This window comes from Triturus cristatus, chromosome 9, assembly GCF_964204655.1.
Source record: "Triturus cristatus chromosome 9, aTriCri1.1, whole genome shotgun sequence".
NCBI lineage: Eukaryota > Metazoa > Chordata > Amphibia > Caudata > Salamandridae > Triturus > Triturus cristatus.
The window spans coordinates 19,983,285-20,011,022 of NC_140592.1; the positions used below are offsets into that span (position 1 = coordinate 19,983,285).

Sequence of the window (27,738 nt, forward strand, 5' to 3'; positions counted from 1 at the left end):
CTCCCAAGGGGTTGGGTAGCTCTCCCTACTTTCAGCTGGGGGGGACGCGTGTTAGACCTGTCAGCCCTTTGGGTGGTCCCTCCTCATCATTATTTATTTTGTCCCACTTTTGCCTCATCCCTGTTATAATTTTTCCTTTTTGGGAACCACCAGACTTTTTAGTGTTGATGCAGGGTCAGGGAGCCATTTTCCCTACCCCTGGAACTTCTGTCTGAGGGCCTGAGACACAAAATGGTGTCCACCCATTGTCACCTGTGACATCATCAGAACCCACTGGAGATTTCTAGAACCTTCCGTAACATTCTGGAACCCTGTGACAGTGAGAGGCAGTTTAGAATGTTGGGAGGCCATCTCAGGGTGGCAGTTGGCATCTGACTAGAGAGGAGAGAGGATCAGTTCAGAAGGAGGTCGGAGTAAGGCAGCAGGGGTGGAAACCAGTGGGGTCCAGAAACCCACCCTTGATGCTAGTCCCTACTGACCAAGCCCAGCCTAGAGCCCTGTGTGGGATCAAGATCAGAAAAACCATCTTAAGGACCTAAATATTGTGAAGAGGCCTTAAAGAAGAAGACCAGCAATCTCCTGACCTGGTTAGCTGTGTCCTTTTGGAGTACTGACGTCGAGAAGCCTGGAGACCTGAGGCCTGAGGTGGAGAAGCGGCGCTGACAGAAAGCAGACGTCGTACCCGGAGCCGTCAGAGGTCGAGAGAGGGCGCCGACGGAGGTCGTGGAGAGGTCGAGTAAGGAGTCACCTGAGGTCGAGGTGAAGCGCGCCGGAGGTCGGGAGTGGAGATCGCACTCCGGAGTCGCCGGAGATCGAGGTGAAGCGCGCCGGAGGTCGGGAGTGGAGATCGCACTCCAGAGACGCCGGAATCTGAGGTGAAGCGCGCCGGAGGTCGGGAGTGGAGGTCGCACTCCGGAGACACCCAGAAGCGGGGAGACCGTGACCCTGCGACGCCGGAAGGCGACATCGAGCCGGAGCAGCCCAGCGACATCGAGCCGAAGCCGCCCAGCGACACCGAGCCGAGGCCGCCCAGCGACATCGATCCGGAACCGCCAGCGACATCGATCCGAAGCCGCCCAGCGACACCGAACCGGAGCCGCCCAGCGACATCGAGCCGGAGCCGCCTCACGACATCGACACGGTGCCGAGCGGAGCCGAACATCGTGAAAAGGGCAGTAAGTGGTAGAAAGCGCATCTGAGGCCCTGTGGAGCCCTAAAAGACCATTCTAGGGGCTAGAGGCGTGTTAGAACCAGCCTGGGAGTGCCAGGGGTGAACTGAGACTGGTGCAGTGACCTCTGTGAGGGGTGGTGTATTTTGGGAGAGCCAGATCCTTAGGTTACCCTTATTCTACCTCAGTTCAGGCCCAGCCTTGACCAATCTAGGTGGGACACCCCCCATGTCATCCAAATGACCACAAGCTGTACTTGGGCATAGTAAAACCAAACTACCTCAGGAAAGTGATGTGAACTGTAATTGTCATTAATTGTGTTATTTAAGTTATTGAAGGTGCTTTATTTATTGACTGTATTTATTGTCTGACTGTATTTATTCCTGCATTGTATTTATTGTCTGACAGTATTTATTAGCCATTTGTATTTATTGCACCCCTATTTATTCCGTGTTTATTTATGACCTGATCCTATTTATTGAAACCCCACTGTGGTATTATTTATTTGACCTGCCCTTTTAAAGGAGAATCCTATGGTACTGTATTTATTTTATGAACCCTGCAACTAAGAGAAAATAAGATAAAGACAAACTACTTTCTTTCATAATTTTTACGGTGTAGTGTGGTTTTTGGAACGGATGAACGCATGGTTATTGTGAGGGTGTGACGTACGCTTAACACGGTGCCTGACCCCCAACCGCTCGAGCCAAGCTACCATTGTGCTGGGAACCTGGTGACTGCTAACCCGGTTTCCCGGTTTCCAACAGTGTATTAGATGAATTGAGGTGCAGCTATGGCAAGGGGGAGGGGGCCTTCCTGGCAGCAAAAGCTCCCAGCAAGGCTTGGCGGTATTTAGAAAGCAATCCTACATAAACATAGCATTTGCCGAAGGGGAACAGGCCACAAACAGGTGACAGGTCACAGAGGGTACTGGCAGGCTACCGCAATGGCCTTGGGGGTTGAACCGGAAGAAAAAAGTCAAGGGCAGAGCCTGTGGCCCGGAAGAAATTGTGAGGTGTGTTGGCACTGGAAGTGTAAGGTCACCAGGTCGGGTTGGGAGCAGACGCTTACCCAGAAGGAAAGGCATGGTGGTACCGGAAGTGAAAGGTCACTCAGTCGGGTTGGAAGCAGAGGCTTACCCGGTATGAAAGGTGTGGTTGCACCGGGAGTGAAAGGTCACCTGGTCGAGTTGCAAGCAAACGCTTACCTGGAATGGAATGTGTGGTTGCACCAAATATGAAAGGTCACCTGGTCAGTTTAGAAGCAGACACTTGCCCGGAACGAAAAGGTGTGGTTGCATCGGAAGTGAAAGGTCACCCGGTTTGGGCTAGAAGCAGACTCTTGCCCAGAATAGAAGTGAATGACGTTGGCACTGAATGTAGGGCACAGTGCTTCTTGCTATGGTACGGAGGTCCCAGGCTTGCCGAACAAATAAAGTAATGGGTGTTGAAGGATCACGTGTAAGTTTAAAACTGCCTAATAAACTGTAGCCTCAATTATGCCAAAACGTAACATTGGTGATGTCTGAGTTTTTTGAGGCTCTGGGGGCGGGGCGACCAGGTGACAGGACACAGGGTGTACTGGCAGGCTACCGCAATGGCCTTGGGGGTTGAACCGGAAGAAAAAAGTCAAGGGCAGCGCCAGTGGCCCGGAAGAAGTTGTGAGGTGTGTTGGCACCAGAAGTGTAAGGTCACCAGGTCGGGTTGGGAGCAGACGCTTACCCAGAAGGAAAGGCATGGTGGTACCGGAACTGAAAGCTCACTCGGTCGGGTTGGAAGCAGACGCTTACCCGGAATGAAAGGTGTGGTTGCACCGGGAGTGAAAGGTCACCTGGTCGAGTTGCAAGCAAACGCTTACCCGGAATGGAATGTGTGGTTGCACCAAAATTGAAAGGTCACCTGGTCGGTTTGGAAGCAGACACTTACCCGAAACGAAAAGGTGTGGTTGCATCGGAAGTGAAAGGTCACCCAGTTTGGGCTGGAAGCAGACTCTTGCCCAGAATAGAAGTGAATGACGTCGGCACTGAATGTAGGGCACAGTGCTTCTTGCTATGGTACGGAGGTCACAGGCTTGCCGAAAAAATAAAGTAATGGGTGTTGAAGAATCATGTGTAAGTTTAAAACTGCCTAATAAACTGTAGCCTCATTTATGCCAAAACATAACATTGGTGATGTCTGAGTTTTTTGAGGCTCTGGGGGGGTGGGGACGACCAGGTGACAGGACACAGAGTGTACTGGCAGGATACCGCAATGGCCTTGGGGGTTAAACCGGAAGAAAAAAGTCAAGGGCAGCGCCAGTGGCCCGGAAGAAGTTGTGAGGTGTGTTGGCACCGGAAGTGTAAGGTCACCAGGTCGGGTTGGGAGCAGAGGCTTACCCAGAAGGAAAGGCATGGTGGTACCGGAAGTGAAAGGTCACTCGGTCGGGTTGGAAGCAGACGCTTACCCGGAATGAAAGGTGTAGTTGCACCGGGAGTGAAAGGTCACCTGGTCGAGTTGCAAGCAAACGCTTACCCGGAACGAAAAGGTGTGGTTGCATCGGAAGTGAAAGGTCACCCGGTTGGGGCTGAAAGCAGACTCTTGCCCAGAATAGAAGTGAATGATGTCGGCACAGTGCTTCTTGCTATAGTACGGAGATCACAGGCTTGCCGAACAAATAAAATAATGGGTGTTGGAGGATCACGTGTAAGTTTAAAACTGCCTTATAAACTGTAGCCTCAATTCTGCCAAAACGTAACATTGTGTGGTCTGAGTTTTTTGAGGCTCTGGGGGGGTGGGCGACCAGGAGCAGGAGGGGGTTGCCCCCCCCATGAAGATTACTGGCAAGTAACAGGCCATGTAAGAGTAAGGCAAAACAGTAACCTGCAATACTCCAGAGTAGCGCTCATAAAGAATGGCTGTGCTGGGAGCATCAGCCTTCGCCCCCAGAAAGCCTACGCCAATGCTTATTGCTTTTCCCACAGATCCACCAGGGTACAGAGCAGGCGCGCAACACCCACTGGACTCACAGGGCTTCAGCCCCCCGCCCGTCGCGTGTGGCAGCCCGGGATGAGACAGCCCCGCGGCGCACACACAGCCGCACCAGAGCACTTCACAGGTCTTTAACCCCTTCAGCGCGGCGGGAATTCCCCCGCGATGCTGAAGGGTTCGAGCGCGGGCGGGGCCATGACGGAACGGTTCCGTCATGAGCACAGCGCAACCGATGCTCATGACGGAACCGTTCCGTCATGGGCATGGAAGGGGTTAAAAGACCATTTGCATGTTAATGAGGCCTTGCTGTTGTTTCACCCCTTCCAAGAGCCCCTACAGCTCCACTCTGCCTATGGCTTAAAAGACTCAGCCCCCCCCCCCCCGAAATTTTTTCTTAGCCCCTCCCCCGAAATTTGGCTCTAGTTGCGCCTCTGGTACAGAGGAAGGTACAAGCTCCGCTCATGATGGCTCCCAAGCTGCTGTGTATCGAGTGAACAGGCGTGCGTTCCAGTCGTTTTATGATGTTAATATTTGACAGCGTCATCTGCACGTAAACATTAAACGCACCCTACTGTCTCGAACGACACGACAGTGTCGGAGCGGCGGCCACGACAGAGTCAGGCGAAAAGGCAATGCTGCTCTACGGAAGCATAAGGCAGGGACACGCGCAGGACATTGACGGTTTTGCCTGTCCGTAGACGCTTGTGGCTGAGACGTCCGTCGCTCTTGGCACGCATAGACGCTGTGCCGTCATGTCACGCAGAGGCGTCCCATCGGTTGCTCGGCGATCCCTCCCTTGCTGTCTTTAGCTCCTGCGCCGTCGCTCGCTCGGCGCTCGATTCTCTCCAACTGAATCAAAATGTCGGACGGCAGACGCGGCGGTGGCGGCTCCGCCAGGGAGAGCGCCAAGGGGGCCGCACCGGAGGCCAAGCCGGACGCCGCCGGCAAGATGAGCTCCGCCAAGCGCACCCTGAGCAAGAAGGAGCAGGATGAGCTGAAAAGGAAGGAGGACGAGGAGGCGGCCGCCGAGATCTACGAGGAGTTCCTGGCCGCCTTCGAAGGGGGGGACGCCAGCAAAGTCAAGACCTTCGTCCGGGGGGGCATCGTGAATGCGGCCAAGGAGGAGCTGGAGGCGGACCAGAAGCGAGGGAAACTGTACACGCCCCCCTCCCGCCCCGCGGAGCAGAAGGCCCCGCCCCCCAGCAGTGACAGGCCCCCTGCGGTGGTCACGGGGGGCTCCAAGAAGCCCCCTCTGAAGAAAGGGGAGAAGGAGAAGGAAAAGAGCAACCTGGAGCTCTTCAAGGAAGAGCTGAAGCAGATCCAGGAAGAGCGCGATGAGCGGTGGAAGACCAAGGGGCGCACCAGTCGCTTCGAGCCCCCACCAGCCGATGCTGATGGACAGCGCCCCTCCAGAAAGAAAAATGCATCCGGGGTGCTCGACATATACTCCCCAGGCACGCACGACGCCGTCGACTCCACCACCACAAACCTGTACCTTGGGAACATCAACCCTCAGATGAACGAGAAGATGTTATGTCAGGAGTTTGGACGGTTTGGGCCCTTGGCCAGTGTCAAGATCATGTGGCCAAGAACAGATCAAGAAAGGGCTAGGGACAGGCACTGTGGTTTTGTTGCTTTCATGAACAGAAAAGATGCAGAAAGAGCGCTGAAGAACCTAAATGGAAAGTTGATACAAAATTTCGAAATGAAACTGGGCTGGGGGAAAGCCATACATATTCCTCCGCATCCATACTACATCCCACCTTCAATGATGGAGCATACTCTCCCACCACCTCCTTCAGGATTGCCGTTCAATGCCCAACCTCGGGAGAGGTTGAAGAATCCCAACGCGCCATTACTGCCACCACCGAAGAACAAGGAGGATTTTGAGAAGGCTCTGTCGCAGGCCGTTGTCAAAGTAGTCATCCCAACAAAAAGGAATTTACTTGCTCTAATTCACCGAATGATCGAGTTTGTGGTACGCGAAGGACCCATGTTTGAAGCAATGATCATGAATAGAGAGTTAAACAATCCCATGTTCAGCTTTCTGTTTGAAAACCAAACCCCAGCCCATGTGTATTATAGATGGAAACTCTTTACGATTTTGCAGGGAGATACTGCAACCAAATGGCGGACTGATGACTTTCGCATGTTCAAAAATGGTTCCTTATGGAGGCCTCCACCTTTACACCCATATCTTCGTGGGGCATCTGAGGAGAAGGAAACCGAGGAGTTTATTGAAGAGCCCAACAAAAAGGGGGCCCTTAGAGAAGATCAGAGAGACAAGTTGGAGGAGATTCTGCGAGGATTGGCACCACGGAAAAAGGATATTGGCGAAGCTATGGTTTTTTGTCTTAATCATGCAGAAGCTGCTGAAGAAATTGTAGATTGCATCACTGAATCTTTGTCCATCCTTAAGACTCCACTTCCTAAAAAGATAGCTAGATTGTATTTGGTCTCAGATGTGCTATACAACTCTTGCGCTAAAGTTGCCAATGCTTCATACTTTAGAAGATTTTTTGAAGCAAAACTCTGTCAGATATTTGCTGATCTTCATGCTGCTTACCGAGCAATACCAGGTCATTTACAATCTGAAAACTTTAAACAGCGGGTAATGACTTGTTTTAGAGCATGGGAAGACTGGGCTATTTACCCTGAGCCTTACCTGATAAAGTTGCAGAATGTTTTCTTAGGCCTTGTAAATGTTATAGATGGTAAAGAACCAGAGGAATTGCCGGATGACATTGATGGTGCTCCTATTGAGGATGAGCTAGATGGGGCACCATTGGACGATGTGGATGGTATCCCCATTGATGATATTGACGGTGTTCCTATTAAGATCCTTGATGATGATCTGGATGGAATGCCTTTGGATATTCCAGAGGAGCCCAAAAAGAATGAGTCCATGTTCAAAGTTGCACCATCAAAGTGGGAAGCTGTTGATGAAACAGAATTGGAATCGCAAGCTGTGACAACGTCTAAGTGGGAACTATTTGACCAGCAGGAAGAGTCTGAAGAAGAAAAAGAAAATCATAATCAAAAAGAAGAAAGTGAAGATGATGATGAGGAAGACTCTCAGAGCTCGAAGTCTGATGAGCAATACTATTCCAATCCGGTGAAGGATGATGTGAACGAAACCAAATCCTATATCAAGTTTACCGAAATGATCGAAGAGAAGCGTGCCAAACTGCGGGAAATTGAACTGAAAGTGATAAAGTTTCAGGACGAGTTAGAATCTGGAAAGCGTCCTAAGAAATCTGGTCTGAGCTTACAGGAGCAAGTTGAACACTATAGAGACAAACTGCTTCAGAGGGAAAAGGAGTTGGAAAGAGAAAGGGATCAGAAGGAGAAAGAGAAACTGGAAGCCAGATTTAAAGACAAGAAGGAAAAGGATGACTCCCCACCACCAAGGAAAGAAAAGAAAAGGAGACACAGTTTATCTCCTAGCCCTTCTCGTAGCAGCAGTGGTAGGCGAGCGAAATCCCCCTCACCAAAATCAGAGCGCTCTGAGAGATCACACAAAGAGAGTTCCCGTTCCAGGTCCTCTCACAAAGACTCTCCAAGAGATGTCAGTAAAAAACTCAACAGATCACCATCTTGTTCCAGAACGCCCAAAAGAGCACGACGGTCACGGACCCGATCCCCCAAAAAGTCCAGGTCCCCATCACGATCTCCACACAGACCTCACAAGAAGTCCAAGAAAAGCAAACACTGACAAAACAACAAAACATTGACTTTTTTTAAACTCTGTCTTACTGGAAATGGTTTTTTTTCTTTCTTTTTTGTACCTTAAGAGTGCATTAAAAAACAATTAAAAGCATTCCAGACACTTTTGGGTGAATGCACTTCCATACTTGTCAGTAACTATTGTACATCTGTACAACCGTCATATTAATATTGATGATTTAGATTGATTTATATTTGTGAAAATACCTTTAGTAAAATATGTCATGTTAGAAATATCGCTCTGCTTTAACTGAGTCCTATTTTTTTTTAACGTGTCATAGAAAAAAAAAAATCCAAATAGTGTTTGTGAATCATTCAACCATGGTGTTAGTGTGACATTATTTTTTAAAATAATAGCTTTCCAAGACCGTGAGGTAAAGTTGCAGTTTTAAGTTATTTGACTGCAAGTTTGCTTGTGCTGAGTGCAGCTCATAAGCATTTTGGCTCGAATGTATTTGGTTTGTTATGCACATTAATTGGCAGTATGGTAGAAGCATATACCAAACTACAGAGCTAGTGAAATATAAATCGTTTGTAGTAACTTTGTTTTGTCTGCCTTCTACCATATCAGTACTTGATAAGGATTGTTGAGATAGCCGAACTGCTTTATCTTAACTATAACATATACACTGTTGTACCTTATATAGTCTTCGTGCCTTATTGTTCAGTTGATGTACTTGACTTTAGATTCGTTGTTTTTCAAAGCATAGTGAGTGTTTAAACAATCAAATTACTTTTGTTGTAGCTACTTATCGACTCGTTCAACACACAACCAACGGTTGATTCATTCATTCACATATTACACCTGCGTGACATTCATTTTGTAACTGCATTATAGGCATTTGAGCGCCAGGAATGTACAGACATTGCCTTATCTTAATGTGCATATGGAGTGAGTGTGAAAGCATAGCTATCACCTCGCAGTGGAATGTGTTACTGATTCCTAAGAAGTGTTGCAGTACAACATTCTGTTTCAGATAAAAGTGAACCGTTTGCTTCTTCTGTGTTTACGGTGGTATTCAATGTAGTTCTGAGCTCGATGGAACGGGGTTGGCGACGAGAACAAAGTGTCTGCTTTGTGGAAATGAAGAAAGGATCTGCTGTGGTCCTGTGGTTAGGCCAACTGGCCGAACTACCAGCTCTCCGTTCCAAGATGGCCGCCTTGTTTGCGCTCCGACTGCAAGCCGACAGTCCCCAGCCTGCTGAGTGAGTCCCTCTTTTATTTCGTTGCGCTATCTCAAGATGCTACGCAAGTGCGTCTTGCGGCGTGGCGCATGCGCAGTGTCCCGGCCGAGCGTCTGAGCTGGAGAGCGCCCTGCACGGTAAGCACCGCAGATGCACCGGCCTCTCTTTGCTGTGTATGCGAGGCCCCCGGCGGGGGTACGGCTGGCTCAGTGTCCCTCAGGCCCATACCTGAGGAATTTTATGTGCACCCTCCCTACAACCATAGCACTAGTCTGCTCTTGGTCATCGTCTTTACTCAACCCACCCAGACCGAGGGGCTGCTGGCTGGTAGCCGTGCGCGGGCAGGCCATCGACATCAGTGTTGCTTCAAGTACTATAGAAGTGCTTTCATTGTAAGCCTGATCGTCCCAAGGATTCGATGCTGCCACACAATCACAGGGTATCTACATTTAGGCTGTTCTCGAGTGTGCTTTATATGCAGATCAGGTATGGCACCAATGCAAGCTTCCTTCATTCATAGAAGGGACAGGCAGCATCAGTCCAAGCTTCCTTTATTCACAGAAGGGGCAGGCAGCATCAGCCCAAGCCTCATTCATTCACAGAAGGGGCAGGCAGCATCAGTCCAAGCTTCCTTTATTACCGAAGGGGCAGGCAGCATCAGCCGAAGCCTCATTAATTCATAGAAGGGGCAGGCAGCATCAGCCCAAGCCTCATTAATTCATAGAAGGGGCAGGCAGCATCAGCCCAAGCCTCATTCATTCATAAAAGGGGCAGGCAGCATCAGTCCAAGCTTCATTCATTCATTCATAGAAGGGGCAGGCAGTAGCAATGCAAGCTTCCTTCGTTCATAGAAGGGGCAAGCAGCATCATTCCAAGCTTCATCCCTTCATTCATAGAAGGGGCAGGCAGCAGTGCAAGCTTCCTTTATTCATAGAAGGGGCAGGCAGCATGAGCCCAAGCTTCATTCATGCACTAAAGGGGCAGGCAGCTGCAGTGCAAGCTCCCTTCATGCACAGAAGGAGCAGGCAGCATCTGTGCAAGCTTCCATCGCACACAGACCAGTCATGCCAGGTGTGCATACAATGCTGCTGTCGCTGAAACCACCAGGCTGCAGGGCCCGAACAAGTCCAGAGGGTTGGCTTATTGAGGTGTACCTTTGACTGGGTGGTGGTGCAAGCAAGGAAGGACAAGTACAGTTTTGCTGTATGTCACAGATCTCGAGCCTGTCTTTCTCTGACACTCTCTTTTCCTGTTTCAGAAATAACTTCCATCGCTGTTGTATACATTTACTGAGCTTCCCTTGCATGACACTGGGTTAATAAAAATTGCACGATTATAACTGGAAACTATTTCTAAAAGCATAACTTTTAAAGAAACAAATCTGATATGTTGGTGCTTCAGAGTTTTCAAATGTATTCATGGTTGTTGCTTTTTTTGACTAAGTACCACTGTTTCCTGCCTTTTCTTTAAATGTGTTTCTCTTTATATTTTAGCCAGTCATGCATGTTGAGGATTTCTAGTTTTTGCGCTCATCAGCGCCCCACAAAGTAGCAACGATCAAGATTGCTCTCAGGCGCCTAAGTACATTTCCACGTTCTTTTACTATATACATTGATAATGTTCAAGTTTCCCAAAAATATTGGAGAACTGGGTTTGGTGTAAATCTACCCCCTGCAGTGTTTGCGGTAAGGTTGAACTTTCCCCAGACATTTCAGGAATGGAGTTATGTTAGTAAATTGCGTGCCCCATCGTTCACAAAACTGTTTCTGTCCAATGGCGCTGTTATAGCCAGGAAACTCGATGAGTGTTTTCGTTCTGCATTTATTGCCCTTTAAGCATCCTTCAGCTATGTTTGTCCAACATACAAACTGAAACTACTTCTTAAGCTTTGGATTACAGAGGTAGTTCTTCTGAAAATCCACTGCTGGAAGATTAAGCTTCTGTAAATGACCGATATATTATCCAATCCTGAGTGTCTAATCTTATTTACATTTGAAGAAGTAACATGATACTATTGGCCACTCCTCACCTTTGAAGTTATAATCTTTCTTCAAGACTTTTGGGGATATTTTGTTGGGAAACTTTACAATAGCAAAGACCTTGGAATACTGTGACCTAGGCAAATGGAATGAGAGGAGTGCAGTAATTGCAGTGGGATCTATTTTGAGTGTGCGTTTGACTGGACAGTATTTGGGTTCCAGCGGTCTTTTCATTGGTGGATTCATAAAATATATAGCTGTTGTGTTAAAACAACTGTTGAGACCTTGATATTATTACACAACCAGGCTCCTAATTTATCATGGGCGGCCGTTTCAATATATTCTCTTTTCACTATGTTTTGTTTTGGTGTTTTTTCTCTAACTATCAATATGATTTATTATGGTTACTGTGAAACAAAAAAGTTCTTGAATAATTAGCTCAAGGTTCTGCAGTTTGTTTTCTCCATAATGCAAGTTACAGCCTATTTGCATGCACAAGTGCTGCTGTAAGGACCATTATAGTGACAGTGACTATCAGTCAGTCATGACAATGGGACTCTTAAAGCGCTCGTATGATGTAAATAAAAAAAAGTGAAGCTTTGCAAGTTGAGCATAAAGTAGCTCATGCGGGTGTGGTCACGTTTTCCATGCCGTAATGTAAATTATTTAACTGGTAAACAGAAAGAAGAACTTTTTAAGTTTTAGATTAGACTTTCTATTCCAGCAAAAACCATTAACCCTTTTCTGTAAATAGACTTCGAAAAATCAAATAAATGTTACCAGATCTGCAAGTCTAGTGACTTGAATGATCTATTCGACCTAACTAAAGTACTTAACCCTTAAACTGGTCTTAAATTGTGTGATCCTTGGCACATTTTTGTTAGTTATCACATATGAGAGCACATTTAAATATGAGTTCATGTTTACATTTAGGGTACACTTAAGCCCTGACTTGCCTCGTAGTTCACTAATATTCTTGTCATCAGAGTGGAGTGGAGCAGGGCAGGAATGTATCTCAGTTCATGTTTAAAAACTCTTCCTTCAATAAATATTACTAAAGCACGATGTGGTAGCACACTGTCTTTTATAGGCAGCACCTTTTCTATTGAAGTGGCCACAGACTTTCCCACTAACATGCAGTTTTACTGATAAAACTATATAGCGTACAAATTATGATGCGTGGAAATCAGGTTTCAGCAAAGCTATGTATCATATGCACATCCCCAAGGAAAGTGTTCTCATTTTTTTTTTCTTCATCTTATTAAAATCTTTTTTTTCATCACTAAGAATTACAAAAAGTATGCTTTCATAACTACTGAAATATATTTTGAAAGGTTTGTACAGTTCACTTAAAACTATTTCAATATTGAGTTAGCAAAAAAACCTGACATCCTACAGCATTTCATTTCTCACTCTTTGTGCAGCATGATTGTCAGATAGTTCACTTTATAAAATCCTCTAAATATGCAATCAGAGAAAGAAAAGTAATCCCCAACCGTCAGGATAAAATAAGGAGCAAATTGTAAGAAGACATAAGTCGACATTTTACCTCTGTCTCTGTTTGCAGAGCAAATGTGACAAGATACAAATAGGATTTACAATCCTCTTTATTGCTTATTTACTTTCTTGGTGAACAAAATCTCTCGCCCAGAGAAATCTAACTTGCCATAGCAAGTGGATGAGTAGTTTTCTAGAGTCTTGTATCCTGCCACCACCAATATCTTTGAATTTTATATCCTGTATTGTCAGCAGTTTACGACTAGCATGTTACTCTCAAACTGAGTTTACTGCTCGCTCCATGCCAAGCTCAATTGCTCACTAACTCCACCTATAATTTCTCATGGCATTTGTGATCTCAGTGGTTTCCTGAGCAGCTCAGAGTTTATGGTGAAGGCTGGACCTGGATGGACAGCCATTGGCTGAAGTTTGAGATCCTTTAAAATTGAAGCAGTGGAACTTGGCTCAAGTGCCAACCTCTGGGGCTTCATTTCTGGCCAAAAAGTTAAGCACGTGTCATAAACCTTTATGTTCAGTTAAGAACATGCTTTTAGACCTACACTCTGCAGACACACAAGAAAATACTCTTATACAAGCAGACACACATTCATTATGCGGGATCAGTTAAACGCCGCACACACTCGCCAAAACATTTGCTGTACGGACAAACATTGAACAGGCAGATACACATTCGCACTGAGGCTACACACGCTTCAGAGAGACTCATGACATGCAGTCACACTGCAGACAGACTGTCCAAAGAAACACACACACCCTACAGATGTGTGTGTGCGCTTACAGACACTGCAAACAAACACACCGGCCCTGCGGACACTTGCACTCTGCAAACGCACACATTGTCATTTTGAAGGCATGTCCTTTGCAGTGGTATAGATTGCTGCTTATATGAGGGGATGACACAGGACAGTCACTATGACTAACAGCCTGAGGGTGAACAGGTCTGGCAGAATTTTGAGTTTTTTAAATTTAGGCCCCCCCACCTCTAAAATCAGAGGTATGACACACTATATGTGTAACTACAGTGCAATGAAATCTGCTTTTCAACCATCTCTTGTTGTAGTGTGGCTGCTCACTAAGTTATTGCTGTTTCAGTGCAGATTTTCACTGGATGGATCCTCCTTATTAGTCTATAAATAAGGCAACAAACATTGGCAGTGCCAAAAGGTCTGGTTTATAACTGGAAGTGCATTTTCTGTCACTGAGTTTAGGCACTCAAGTCATAACATGTGCAATCTCTCACTGATCCTTGCATTAATACATCCATTGACCAGCCACAGACTTAATCACCCAACTATCCATCTGCAATAAAAGAGATACACAAACTCAGCAAGTATATGGAAGATACATTAAAAGAATGAAAGTAGAACAGGGAAACCTGCACCCACCCAAACGTGCCTGGCGTTGCTTGCATATAAAAATAAAGTTAAACCTAGTAGTGACTGCCCTTTTTGCAATGGTGCTGTAGCAAGTGTTTTGTTTTAAAGTTCCAAATACCTGCTACCTTTAGAGTACTGCGTTGGCCATCTTGGAATGGTAAAACAAGCATTGGCAAAGACCATAGGTCTCACCTTTGAAACCTACTGGTTTTGTCAGTGATTTCTGGCGATGCTGAGCAGTATCGGTAATTAAGAACAATGCTTTTTGCTGATACTATTCAGCATCAGCAAAAAAGAAAGACATGAGGGTGCAGCATGCATTCTCCTGGAATGAGGCAGGTGCCATTTACTTTTTTCTTGACCAGTTTTAGATGGCAAGCAACACTTAATCCGTCAATATAAAAAAATAAAAGTGCACAAACATGCTTTTGTGGAAGGTGACAGCAATTTGCCTGCCCCCCCCCCCATATAATACATTAGCTGTAGCCACGTTGTAGTTATATGCGAGACAGAGTTTCCAAAGGAAGAGTGTTTTTTTTTATTTTACTAATAACTTTGGCTCCGTTTGACAGATCTTCACAAAATCAAAAAAGGATATTCAGGTCATCCACCTTTTGTCTTTCCTAGAAAGTTTCAGGGTGTTCTGTCAAGCAGAGCTGAGAAAAAGGGAGTGGTAAAAAAAAACTGTTCCCCATCCATTTTGCATAGGGACAATTAGACAACGGTACAGAAAAAACGGCTGAACAGAATCACACCAAATTTGGCAGAAATCTAAATGTTCAGCCCGAAAGAGTGCTTTTAGTGATTTGGTGTAATTCTGTTCCGGCATTTTAGATAAATGGTAGTTGGATATCTATTGCTGCAGCAGTCCTGCGGGAGAAAACATCAAAACATGCAATCTGATTGGTCATGCCTGTGGGACTGCACAATGTGATTGGTGGCTGCAACATGAGGAAAAATGTTGCAGCCAACATTTAAAGACTCAGTACCCCGAGCCCTGAAAAAAAACACAAATAAGGGGTCATGGTAGGGAAACCCCGCCCTCATAGCCCTTTGGGTGGGGGTCCTAGAGGGACTTCGGGCTTGCAGTGGGCGTGCGGGAGCCTGCCTCACTGGGAGTCCTACAGGACCCAACGCGCATTTAAAAAAGAATATGAGGGGTTTGGCTTTGTTGCTCGTTGGCTGTTTGTAGGAAGTTTCGGCGAACCCATTCCGTGCACTGATGAAGGTTGTGTACATGGGGGGGCATGGGTTATGGGGCTTGTGAGGGGGGTTGACTGCTCATAAGGGCTTGCACTGCTGTGCTACTCTGCTTATGACCTCACGTTACATCATTCATAACATCTAAAATCTATGGCAGAGCAAGTTATGCTTATGTCAGTTACGTATGACTGGCAAACTTCACTGGTTTTTCTTTGTTTTGAAATAGTGCTTTTTCACTGAATTTCTAAAGCTCCCCATGAGATGCATCCTAGTGGCCCTCGGAATTGGAACCTACTCCTACCCTCACTGACCACGCTAGGAACCTGGTCATCCTTCTGGACAACAAGCTAACCATGATGGCACAGGTCAACTCCGTCTCCTGCTTCTTCATCCTCTGCATGCTTCACAAGATATTCAAATGGCTACCCCAAAGCTCAAGACGCACCATCACCCAGGCCCTCCTCTCCAGCTAACTGGACTACAGTAATGCTCTCCACACGGATTGTAGCTCACATCTGACAACTACAGACCATACTGAACTCTGCTGCCAGACTCGTCCTGGATCTCCTTAGACAAGCACACATCACCCCCCACCTCAAGGAACTCCACTGACTCCCTGTACAGAAAAGATGCTAGTTCAAGCTCCTGACCCATGCATACAAGACCCTACACAACTGCAGACCCGCCTACTTTAACTACCTCCTGAACTTCCATCAGCCCACCAGGCACCTCCTTTCTCGATCCCTCACACCTGCATCCAATTTAGCAGATATGTAGGTTGCTCCTTCTACCCATCAACAAAGACATGGAACGAGCTATCCTTTCATCTATGGACTTCCCCCATCTCTTTCAGAGTTCCAAAAGTCCCTGAAGACTTGGCTAATCAAGTAAACCCTGTCAGTACCTGGATACCCACACGGGTGACAAGAAGCGCTTTACAAATCTACTGATATATAAAAGGTTCTTTTAAACATAAGTTAAAATCTTACTGCGTTCCTCACATATAAATCCACTTTAACCTTTGTTATTTTCAGTACATTTATATGTAAAGTAATGCAGTCTCAATTTGTGGTAAGCTTTCTCAGCTGGCGCTTGCTCAAGGCAGAATGTTACTTTCATTTTCCAAGAAAGTTAGCAAGGAGCAGCACTCCCAAGAGTCGGCAAAGAAAAAGCTGTCCACTTTATTTGATGCAAAGTGGAGATATAGCAAAAAGCTGATACATTTCTACCCTATAGGTCTTGGTTATTGCCAAATTGGTCCCATATTTAGTTTTTTCATCTACACGTCCCATCATGTGTCTATGTGGCATTTTGTGAAACAAAGTACCAAAATTACAATCTATAGTGAAACCTTATGCTGTCCACTTTCATACTGGCAGAAGACTCATTTCTATGGCAGTTGCGCTTGTCGAGCAATACAATGTACATTTCTCGTATTAAAACTGACAAAACACAAAAAAGTTTCATTAGGAAAGAGCTAGCCGATTCTCCCAAAACTCAATCCAGTAATTGTATGTTGTATTGGGATAAAATCCTAAAAGATCTACAGCTCGGAGAGTATTGACAGAAAACAACAGCTTACCATCATTTTAAAATAATAGTTAAATCAGCTGCTAACGTCCTTTTGTTTAGGAAAAACCTAGAGGCTCTTGCAAAGCTATCAAGAGCTCAGCTACTACTGGCATCCTTCACTTGGCTTTACAACCACATCTGTCTACACACCTCAAACTGTCAACACAAAAAGTGGTAGATTTCCGTTGCTACCCTTGAAGTCTCTCTAACCCTGGAAGAGGAAGGATGTCTGTGCCTGCTTCAGAGGGTGTGGAACTAGCTCAGAATCACTATCACACATAATTTGCCTTTGCCCCTCAGAAGGAAACTGTTATATCTATGCTTCATTCAGCTTGGTGTAAGAGCAATTGAGGCCGCACTTGGTGAATGCCTGCGTGGGGTGGAGCCCCAGCTTACGTCAAGACTGCTGACATATTTGGATCTGGCAGTCAATCGACTAGAAAGAGCAAAAGTAACATCCTGCGTGCTGTCATGCTTTAACCCCTTCGCTGCGGCGTGAATTCCGCCGCAGCGCTGGGGGGGTTTGGGGGGGTTGACGGCGCCGCTGTGCTCATGACGGAACCACGCCGTCATGAGTCCCGGGCGAGCTGTGCTCATGACGGCGTGGTTCCGTCATGACTCCACCCACTGCGCTAATCGCCCGCACAGGCGGGGAATTAGCGCCGCGTGGGAGCAGCGGCCGCCAACGGCCGCAGCATGACGGAACCACTCCGTCATGAGCACACGGCGCCCGTGGCTCATGACGGAGTGGTTCCGTCAAGGGCATGCAAGGGGTTAATATCAGTCGATCCGGCTATGCCCCCGCCAGGATCAACAGAGGAAAAAGAGAGCATCACAAGGACAACATCAGCTTAAAAGCATCTCATAAACTCATGGAGTATCTTAAGCACAAGGCGTTTAACTGCTCCTGCTAATTCATGCCTTATTATCAGCAGACCGCATTATGTATTGACCAGGATTAACTAGTGCCATCTGAGTCTCACAGGGGTTACCAACATAGTTCAGATTAAATGTATTGTACAAGTACAACTAGTTTAGACAAGTTCTTCGAGCACAAGGCACTTTACGACTCATGCCCTCTTATGCCTTTGGATCAATGAACCAGCAGACCCGGCTAGATATCAACTAGGATCAGCCGGCATAGTCTGGGAGTCTAATAAGGAGCACCATGAACGGTTGACTCAGAAGTATCTTATTGCTATTTCGAGTTTCCTAAGCACAGAGACCCTTTCTAACCACTTTTTTAAACGGGTCAGGGGGCTCGGTTACGTATCTATAAGGCTCACCTGGCCTATATATTTGAGATTTTTAAGCGCCGTTGGATCAAGTGTTAGGCTTTCCGACAATTCATAGTAGCAGTGCACTGCAAGTAGAAGAGATTCCAGTTTATTGTTGATAACGGATATATTTGTAATTACCTACACAAAGTATCTTATCTGAGTACAAGTGGACTCCAACTTGGAAGTGTTTACAGCAGTAAATCTTGCGTGACGCGAAAGGCATGCACGCTCAAACAGGCCATTCCTAGAAGAAGTCACTGGCCCTTATTACCGATCAACAATCAACTTGACCAACTCCCCGAGTTTTGGAATATTTTCGAGAGCCTTTTTTGCTTCTGCTGGAGTTGCTATGCGAGGGGTAGCGATCTATTTTTCTCGCGATTTTGATTGGGTTTTTCTTCATGAACAAAGAGATCCCTTTGGGAGATGGCTCTGGGTACAAGTTTCACTTAATAATCAGATTCTAAATTTTGTAAACTATTATGGGTCAATTTTTGATGACGATACTGCATTATCCACACTTTATAAATTATTGATGGGGGCTCCGGGTCGAATAGTTCTAGGCGGGGACTTTAACTATATTCAGAATTTAACCCTTTCGATGTGCATGACGGAGCGCTGTGCGTATGACGGAACCGCTCTGTCACGGCCCCGCCCGTGCAACGAACCTTCAGCACGGCGCGGTAATCCGCGCCGCGCTGAAGGGGTTAAAGCTCGATACCTCTAATAGAGAGAAAAAACAATTAAAACCCAAAACAAAGAAGCTTTTGGATGCTCTGATTCAAGGTCTTTATTTAATTGATCCCTGGCGGGTTTTAAATCCTGCCACCCGGGAGTATACTTGTTTCTCTCGTAAGTATAAAACCGCATCACGTATAGATTTCTTATTAATGTCTCCCTCCTTTAATTTCAAAGATGCAAGTATAGGCCCCAATGCATTCTCCGATCATTCTTATGTTTTAGTAGATGTCGAACTGGATCTGGCTGGGAGAGGCAGGTCCAAGTGGCAGCTGGACCGGCTTCTGCTACAGGACCCAGTCTGGATTAGTAAATTTCGAGTTTGGCTAAATGAATATTTTTTAATAAATGAAGCAACAGCTGACACTTTTTTCTGTTTGGGGGGTTCAAAGCTTCAGCACGAGGAGAGATGATCGCTATTATGGCTAATAAATCTAAGGAACTTCGAGATAAGATAATACAACTTCAACAGTCAGTAATTGATGCTGCTAATGCAGGCAGCACTTTAATTTATTCTAGGTTGGATCAAGCAAGGAAGGAGTTAAGGGATTTCTTTGTTTTAGAGGAAATTAACTGCTCTCAGACTTACCAGCAGAAAGTATATGAGGAAAGTCAAATGGTGGGGAAGATGCTTGCCTGTTCTACAAGAACTCGTAAAGAATCTGCATGCATAAGCGAAATATTAGATTACCAAACACACTTAAGAACCACTGATAGAGCGGAGATTGCTCGTATATTTGTTGATCATTATCAACAAATTTATACCATTAATAATCCAATAAATAAAGAGCTGATTGAGAGATATTTTGATTCTCTTCTTGTTCCTAAATTATCTGATAGCTTGGTGTCAACACTTCAAATTCAAATAACTGCAGCTGAGATTGAGAAAGTCATAACATCTTCGGCGTCAGCTAAAGCGTGTGGGGAGGATGGACTCCCTAATGAATTTTTAAAAACGTTTTGGAAAGAGTTAACGCCTTTTCTGGTTAAGTTGTTTGATTATATAAAAATGGGGGGCGTAATTCCTTCAGAATTTAAAAAAGCTATAGTCGTAAGTTTCGTAAAAAAGAGTAAACCATCTAATAATGTTAACTCTTATCGTCTAATTAGTTTACTGAATGCAGATTATACATTTTTTATGAAGATTTGGGCCCTGCGTTTGACCCCGGCAGCCAAGGAAGTGATTCATGGCGATCAAACAGGGTTCATTGCGGGAAGAATGATGTCAACTAATACCCGCTTTTTGATTCAAGCTCTCGATTATTTTAATAGCAATAAGACTTCTGCTTGCATAGCGATTGTGGATGCTGAAAAGGCCTTCGATTTGGTTAATTGGGACTCTTTATTTTTTGCACTTTTAAGGTTTGGCTTTCCATCATCTATAATAACGATCAATAAAAATATTTATTCGGAAGCTCAGGCACTGATTATAATCAATGGGGGTGAAGCAGGCACGGTTAAAATTAATCGTGGAACTAGGCAGGGATGCCCCTTGTCACCTCTTTTGTTTACTTTTTTTTTATAGAACCTTTAGCAATTAGTTTACGTTAAAATAGGAATATTAGAGCCCCTATTGCAGGGATGACTAAAATAAAACTTTGCGCAGATGACGCTATTCTTTATTTAGATCCGGAAAAATTAAATATTCAATCTACACTCGCAGAATTTCAAAAGTTCGAACAAATCGGAGGGTATAAAATAAATACCACTAAAACTGAGATTTTGATGTTAAATACGGGGGTGGATTGTCTACCGGAAGAATTAAAATCCCAGGCGTTGAAAATCGACCCAGTTAGATATTTAGGGATTTTCGTTACAACACACTACAGAGATTTATTAAAAAATAATTATGAAGCAACCTGCGATAAGATCGCTAATCTTTTGGCTAAATTGTCCAATCTTCCTCTTACTTTGGTGGGTCAAATAGCTTTAATTAAAATGTCTATTCTACCTCTCTTGGTTTTTTTATTTATCAATTACTTGGGTCGAAGCCCAGGCGAGATCCTCTGGCTCAAATAGACTTTCTTTTTTTGAATTTATTCAAATAATTAACTTTTCGAAAAAATATAATATAGTCCTTGGTACTCCTCCCAGTAATATTGCTTCGGCACTTTATGTCGCAAGACTAACCGGCGTAGGTAATTGGTACCGTATATTGAATCATCAGGATGAATCCCCTTTGGTATCTAAGATTTTGGAAAAAATTAAAATCAATACAAAATGTGCTTTTTCCTTCCAAGATTGGCAAAGAATTTCAATTTTTGGTAATAAGCTTTGCGTGCTGCCAATTATAAAAGAATGGCATTCTTGGCAAATTGGATGCTTTATTACACTCCTGAAGCCTTAAACAAAATCTATCCAGAGGTATCAAATAAATGTTTTCGTGGTTGTTCCTCCCTAGGTGGCGGATGGTATCATATTTTTTACTCTTGTCCAAAGTTATGTGTTTTCTGGGAGCAAATATTTTCTTATTTCAGTGAAGCGACAGGACAATTGTGTAAACCTTCTCCAGAAATCGTTATGTTTGGCATAAGTACTAAGGATATGTTTTTTTCAGATTCTCATGCTCATTTCCTTGTAATTATGATGTTAGTCGCTCGTTCATTGATTTTACAAAATTGGAAATCCGAGACGATACCACTATTTGAGAAATGGATGTGTAAAATGAATCGAACAAAATGCTTCTAGGAAGCTTATGCTAAACAGGTGGGGGCAACAAAGAAGTTCTTAAAGGTCTGGGATGTTTTTTGTTGATAGTCTCTGATGGATTGCTTCTATGCTTTGAAGTCATGTCTTTTTCTTCCATTTGGCACTGCTCAATAAAAAATTTATAAAAAAAAACAAAACAATCAACTTGACCATTGGGGTATAGCTGTTCAATGTTTTCTTAGCGAAAAAGCTTTTAGACAGGAAGGGAAGAGGTGTAAGCATTCTCTCTTGGTGCTAACCAATAACTGAACTAAAAGCCCTATCCAATTACTATTTTTTGAAGTACTGGTTTTATTGTAATGCTTGTATTAACCAATCAATTTCAGCTGTTTCATATTTATGACATTATAGGTTTCATTTCACCTCGATGTATATTTTCTAATGTGCTTGGCTATTATTACATTTTATGTGACAGGAGTTTGAATTATATTACTTACTTAATGAATAGTCGCATTCATCTCTGAGAGAAGCTTTTGGCAGCTGTAATAAATTGTGAGTCCTGTAGTTCAATGCATTGATCCAACCAAGATGAACTTATTTGGCTTACTAAATAATGTCTTTGAATGCTTTTAGATATAAAGTTATGTTGGTTTTAGCTTTTGATATTGAACGGCTTGTTAATAATACATTGATTTGGAATGAGACCGTGGATCTGGTTTTTATTAAATTAGCGAGAGCACATATGCTACAGTTGTTGACAGGAGTAGTGTTTTCTGGCCCTGTTGGTCAACGCATTGATCGTAGCAGGTTGAATTCCTTTGGCTTTCTTCATGATAATCTTTGCATGCTTATCGATACAGTGTTGTACTGATTTTAGCCTTTGATGTCAACGGTATGTATTTACAAAACGGATTTGATTTGGGACACTAACCAGATGTAGCACGTGAACCATGTCCATTTATGTGTATTTTTTTCCCACTCACAGTTTAAGGCTTTCTCAGCAGCCGTTAGTCAAGGTACAACTTATGCCTTTTCATGTATTCATATCATGAGTAGCTTTTGCAGAATGCTGCCACACAAGGTTTTTATAGCTTGCAGAACTTCTGAAACAGCACTCTTGAGAACGGGCGAGGTTACGGTGTTTGTAACACACCCACGAAAACCCTCAGAACCTTGTCCTGACACCTTCTTGCTGGAAAGAAAAGCAGTTGGGGGGGCAGAAGTTCATGACCAAGGAAGTCATTAAGCAATAGCACGATCATCCTTCTAATGAATACAGCTATTGCATTCTGAAAGAAGCATTCCAGGGAGATAGCTGGCAAAAACATGAGCTCTCATTGAGTGTTTCAGGAAACCCTTTAATCGTAAACAATACGTCTTTCAGAACAGTGCATGGTCTTTGTAGGTGAGACTTCAATAACTCTCAGGAAAGCAAGCACTCGTGGAAGAACAGAAGGAGCCAATCATAGAGATGGTAAAGAGGCTGTGCTCCATGGAAGGGACAAAGACATGCTGGACGGACTAAAACAAATAGCGCCAAAACACACAGCCTATAGTAGGCAATGGGTGGAATGTATTCCTAGGTAAGCATTCAGCATGTCTGCAATCTGTCTTTTCAACCTGACAGCTGCGCTTTCTGGTAGGCTTCAACCTAAACACTGATACACTATGCACAATACCATTCAAAATGGCTGCATAGTAATCTTTGCACCAGCCAGCCTTGTTTGAAAGTGTATAGCTCAGGGTTCTCCAATCTTTTCTATAACCAGAGCTACTGCAGAAAAAAAATATGCCATTAGCTACTAATGGATTTGACCATTGCTACAATAGTGATTGCATCAGTGCAATGATATGAGTGACCATCTCTGTAAGGATTACTAGCAGAGACCATCTAGATGTATGTCACAAAATCAAGTGACAGTATATTGTCATGCCAAAATCACATCGACTAATAAAATATCTTGAGAATATACATATGTAGGAAATCTGATTTACCAGTCTTAACTCCACATTGAAGTACCTTGAAGATATATATATATAATTAAAGGTAGATGTGGAGTTAAGAACAGTGAATTGAATTTCCTACATATACGGTCTCTCATTATGGTGTATTAGTAAAAAATGTGATATTTTAACATGACAGTATTCTGTCACTTCATATTTCATATCAGTTTGTCATAATTTATGTATTTCTATCAAATATGCTATTCCGGTATTTGGTTAACACACTCAAAGAAAATGTTTATAATTCGCTGAAAAAACAAAACCACATTTTTTTCCTCATAATTCAGTTTTCATGCCTGAGAGTGGGGACAGAGGGTCATGTTGCAATATTCACAGGCTGTCACAGTGTGGGTGACCGTGTGGCCCTCCATTGGTTTAGCTGGCTGCTACTCCAATTATACATATTTAGTTCTGATTTCTTCTAAATTGCTAAACCTCTGAATTACAAACTGTCCTGGGCTGCACTTCAGGGAACTACTTACATGGTATTGGTGAGCTAGCAGTTGCTTCACTAATGCGCACAAACACTTAGTGAACGCCATGCAGTCTACTCTGTCATCCATTCCGCTGGTGCACATGAACTCCTTGTGGCCCACTCTGCCATGCATTCTGCTGATGCAAATAGATTCCATGTAGCCCACCGTAACATCCTTTCTGCTGGTGAACATGATCTCTTGGTGAACGCCATGTGGCCCACCCTGCCATAAATTGCACTTGTGCACATGAATTCTTGGTGAAGTCCATGTGGCCCACTCTTCCATCCACTCCACTGGTGCACATCAACTGTTTGTGAACGCCATGTGGCCCACGCTTTCATCTATTCCACCGGTGCACATAAACGGTTTGTGAGCGCCATCCATTCCAGTGGTGCAGATGAACTCTTGATGAACTCCATAAGGCCCACTCTGCAATCCATTCCACTAATGCACACGAACACTTAGTGAACGCCATGCAGCCTACTCTGCCATCCATTCCGCTGGTGCACATGAACACCTTGTGGCCCACTCTGCCATGCATTCTGCTGATGCAAATAGATTCCATGTAGCCCACCCTAACATCCTTTTCACTGGTGTTCATGATCTCTTGGTGAACGCCATGTGGCCCACTCTGCCATCCATTCCACTACTGCGCATGAACACTTGGTGAACGCCATGTGGCCCACTCTGCCATCCATTCCACTGGTGCATATGGATTGTTGGTGAACTCCATGCCGCCCACCCTGCCATCCATCCTGCTGATGCACATGAACATTTGGTGAAGTTGTATCTTGTTTCCTATCTTAATTTGTTGACTTGTTCTCTATTTTTGGTATATTATATTGTATATTTGCATACATATATATTCCTAGTGGTACATCATGTGGCAGAGCAGAGCTTTTAGCTAATAGTATAAATTGTATAGCAAGAACAGCTATGTGTAGGAAGTGTAATCGCAGAGGTCATTTTGCCCGTGTGTGTAGATACTTAGGTAATAATTCGGTCAGTAGTGTTGTAGATAGTGAGGAAGGTCAGCAGAAGTTTGTTTTCCAATTTAATGACTAAATTAAGTACTGTGATACTTTCCATGCCGATTTTGATATACATATGTAATTCAGAAATCTAATGTATTGCCTGTGAGTTACAATAAAAATCCACTCCTCTTGAGGGAATGGTAACCATGAAGATTTCCTTTATAAATAGAAGTACTGTAGAAAGGATATATGTGGGGAAAAGGAGTTCCAACCTTTTGGGATGGGCGCTTCAAAGGGATCTAGCAATCAAATTAGATTCCACATCAGCTGAACCCGTTATGTTGGTGGAGAGATCAGTATGTGGCATGAAATTGTGTGATAAATTCACGGAGGTGTTGACTGACAAGCTAGGGCATTTAAAAAACTTTCGACATAAAACAAACCTAAACGATAATGCCAAACCTGTGGTACTTAAATGCAGAACAGTACCCCTCATGAAGGAGGAACCTTTAATTCAAGAACTGGAAAAGTTGACAATACAAGTAGTAATTGAACCTATAGAGCACGGGTACTCATAGTACGGCCCGCGGGCCGCCAGTGGCCAGGCAAGCCTTCCTTGGCGGCCCGCAGACCTTGCAGACATCGTACCTGTGCTTGTCAGCAAACACCGCCGGTTGCAGCAGCGCGGAGCTATGGGGGCCGGGCGATTCTTTTAAAGACCATTCACTTGTTAATGAGGCTTTGTTGTATTTCATCTCTTCTTAGCGCCCCTGCATCTCCCCTCTGATTGAGTGGAGATGCAGGGGCGCTAAGAAGAGGCGAAATACAACAAAGCCTCATTAACAAATGAATGGTCTTTTAAAGACCTGTGAAGTACTCGGGTGCGGCACTCAGCCCAGGGTGACACACGCGGGGTGAGGTGACAGAGGGTGAGGAGGACAGCAGGGTGTGAGAGCAGCGGGTGAGGTGACGGAGGGCAGCAGGGAGTGAGAGCAGTGGGTGAGGTGACAGAGGGAGACAGACAGAGGGGGACAGAGAGAGGGAGATGGAGGGAGGGAGGCAGAGGGAGGGAGGGAGAGAGAGAGGGGGAGAGAGGGAGGGAGACAGAGAGGAAGGGAGACAGAGAGGGAGACAGGGGGACGGACAGAGGGGGATGGACAGAGGGAGACTGACAGGGAGGGAGACAGAGGGAGGGAGACAGACGGAGGGAGACAGAGGGAGGGAGAGAGAGACAGACAGAGGGTGATAGAAGGGGGGATCTAGAGGGAGGGAGAGAGAGGGGTGAGACGGAGAGAGGGAGACAGAGAGAGAGAGGGAGGGAGTCTGAGAGAGGGAAGGAGGGAGACAAGCAGAGTGAGTGAGACAAAGGGAGAGAGAGAGAGTGATAGAGGGAGGGAGAGAGAGAGTGATGGAGAGAGGGAGGAGGGTGACAGACAGAGGGAGGGAGACAGAGGGAGGGAGACAGACAGAGAGAGGGCGACAGACAGAGGGAGGAGGGCGACAGACAGAGGGAGGGAGACAGATAGAGGGAGACGGAGGGAGACAGGGAGGGAGACAGACAGACAGATAGAGGGAGGAAGACAGAGGGAGAGAGAGGGGGAGACAGAGAGAGGGAGACAACCAGAGTGAGTGAGACAGGGAGACAGAGCGAGGGAGGGAGGGAGAGATAGAGGGAGGGAGGGAGACGGGGGAGATAGGGAGAGATAGAGAGAGGGAGGAGGGCAACAGACGGAGGGAGACAGAGGGAGGGAGACAGAGAGCGGGAGACAGAGGGAGGAGGGTGACAGACAGAGGGAGGAAGACAGATAGAGGGAGACAGACAGAGGGAGACAGACAGAGGGAGTCAGAGACAATCAGAGGGAGAAAGGGAGGGAGACAGAGACAGAGAGAGAGAGAGGGAGGGAGACGGAGAGAGAGAGGGAGACAAGCAGAGTGAGTGAGACAGAGGGAGATAAAGAGAGAGGGAGGGAGAGAAAGAGGGAGAGATAGAGAGAAGGAGGGAGACAGAGCGAGATAGATAAATAGAGAGAGAGATGTGTGTATGCCGGGTCTGGTGGCTCAGTGGACGAAGGCGTCCACTGCAGGGGCCTGCGATAAACCTCAAGGGCATAGGTTTTTTTTTTTTTGCTCTAGCCCCGCCCCCTCACCCTACTGCCCCCGCCCTCACCGGTGCGGCCCTCGGCCATAAACCACACTGTATATTTGGCCCCCGAGAGAAAGTTTGTGAGTACCCATGCTATAGAGTGTGCAGAGTTGGTCTCCTCTATAGTCATAGCATCCAAATCAAAAGGCAGCTCTATTCGCCTGTGCGTAGATTTGAGGGACCATAATGCCAACATCTGGGTACATCCTCATCCTCTACCAAGATTAACGAAATTCTAAGTATGATAGGTGAGGCAGAAACTCTTCACTGTATTTGATCTCTCTTCTGCATATCACCAGGTTGAGGTGCATCCACATAATAGATCCTTGACTTCGTTTGTAACAGTTTTTGGAGCCTATAGGTTCTGCAGGATGTCTTTTGTTCTTGCACCTACGGTTACAGTATTCCAAAGGGTGATGCAGCAAATTTTGATAGGAGTTGAAAATGTATTATGTTTCCACGATGGTCTGTTGATTTATGGAGAAACAGAAGAGAAGCACAACAAAGTACTCTGAACGGTATTCAGTAAACTAAAAGAAGCTGGGCCTACTTTGAAGTAGGAGAAGTGCCAAATTGGGGTGGGATCAGTTACATAATCGGGACATTTTCTATCAATGAAAGGGATAAAACCTAACCATGATTTCTTTGATGCCATAAGATTAGCTCCATCTCCCACTGGCAAGGAGGGAGTCAAATAATGTTTAGGACTCTGAATATTATTCGAAATATGTAATGAATTTTGCTTATCTTATTTATCCCTTGAGAAGATTGTTAAAAAAA

The 27,738-nt window shown here is 45.0% G+C and overlaps 1 protein-coding gene and 1 pseudogene across 2 annotated transcripts in view; both read left to right on the forward strand.

The window, feature by feature from the left end:
• The first annotated feature begins 4,734 nt into the window (after positions 1–4,734).
• LOC146797280 (U2 snRNP-associated SURP motif-containing protein pseudogene) lies at positions 4,735–8,099 on the forward strand (annotated as a pseudogene). The gene has a single exon (XR_014968462.1). The product of XR_014968462.1 is annotated as a U2 snRNP-associated SURP motif-containing protein pseudogene (transcript).
• Positions 8,100–8,984: 885 nt separating this feature from the next.
• LOC146797281 (putative peptidyl-tRNA hydrolase 2) overlaps positions 8,985–27,738 on the forward strand; it is a 137,098-nt gene continuing 118,344 nt past the window's right edge. Inside the window, exon 1 of the mRNA XM_085624250.1 lies at positions 8,985–9,183. Within this exon, the coding sequence (XP_085480376.1) occupies positions 9,136–9,183 (48 nt within the window). The 5' untranslated portion in view covers positions 8,985–9,135. The remainder of the gene's footprint in view (positions 9,184–27,738) is intronic.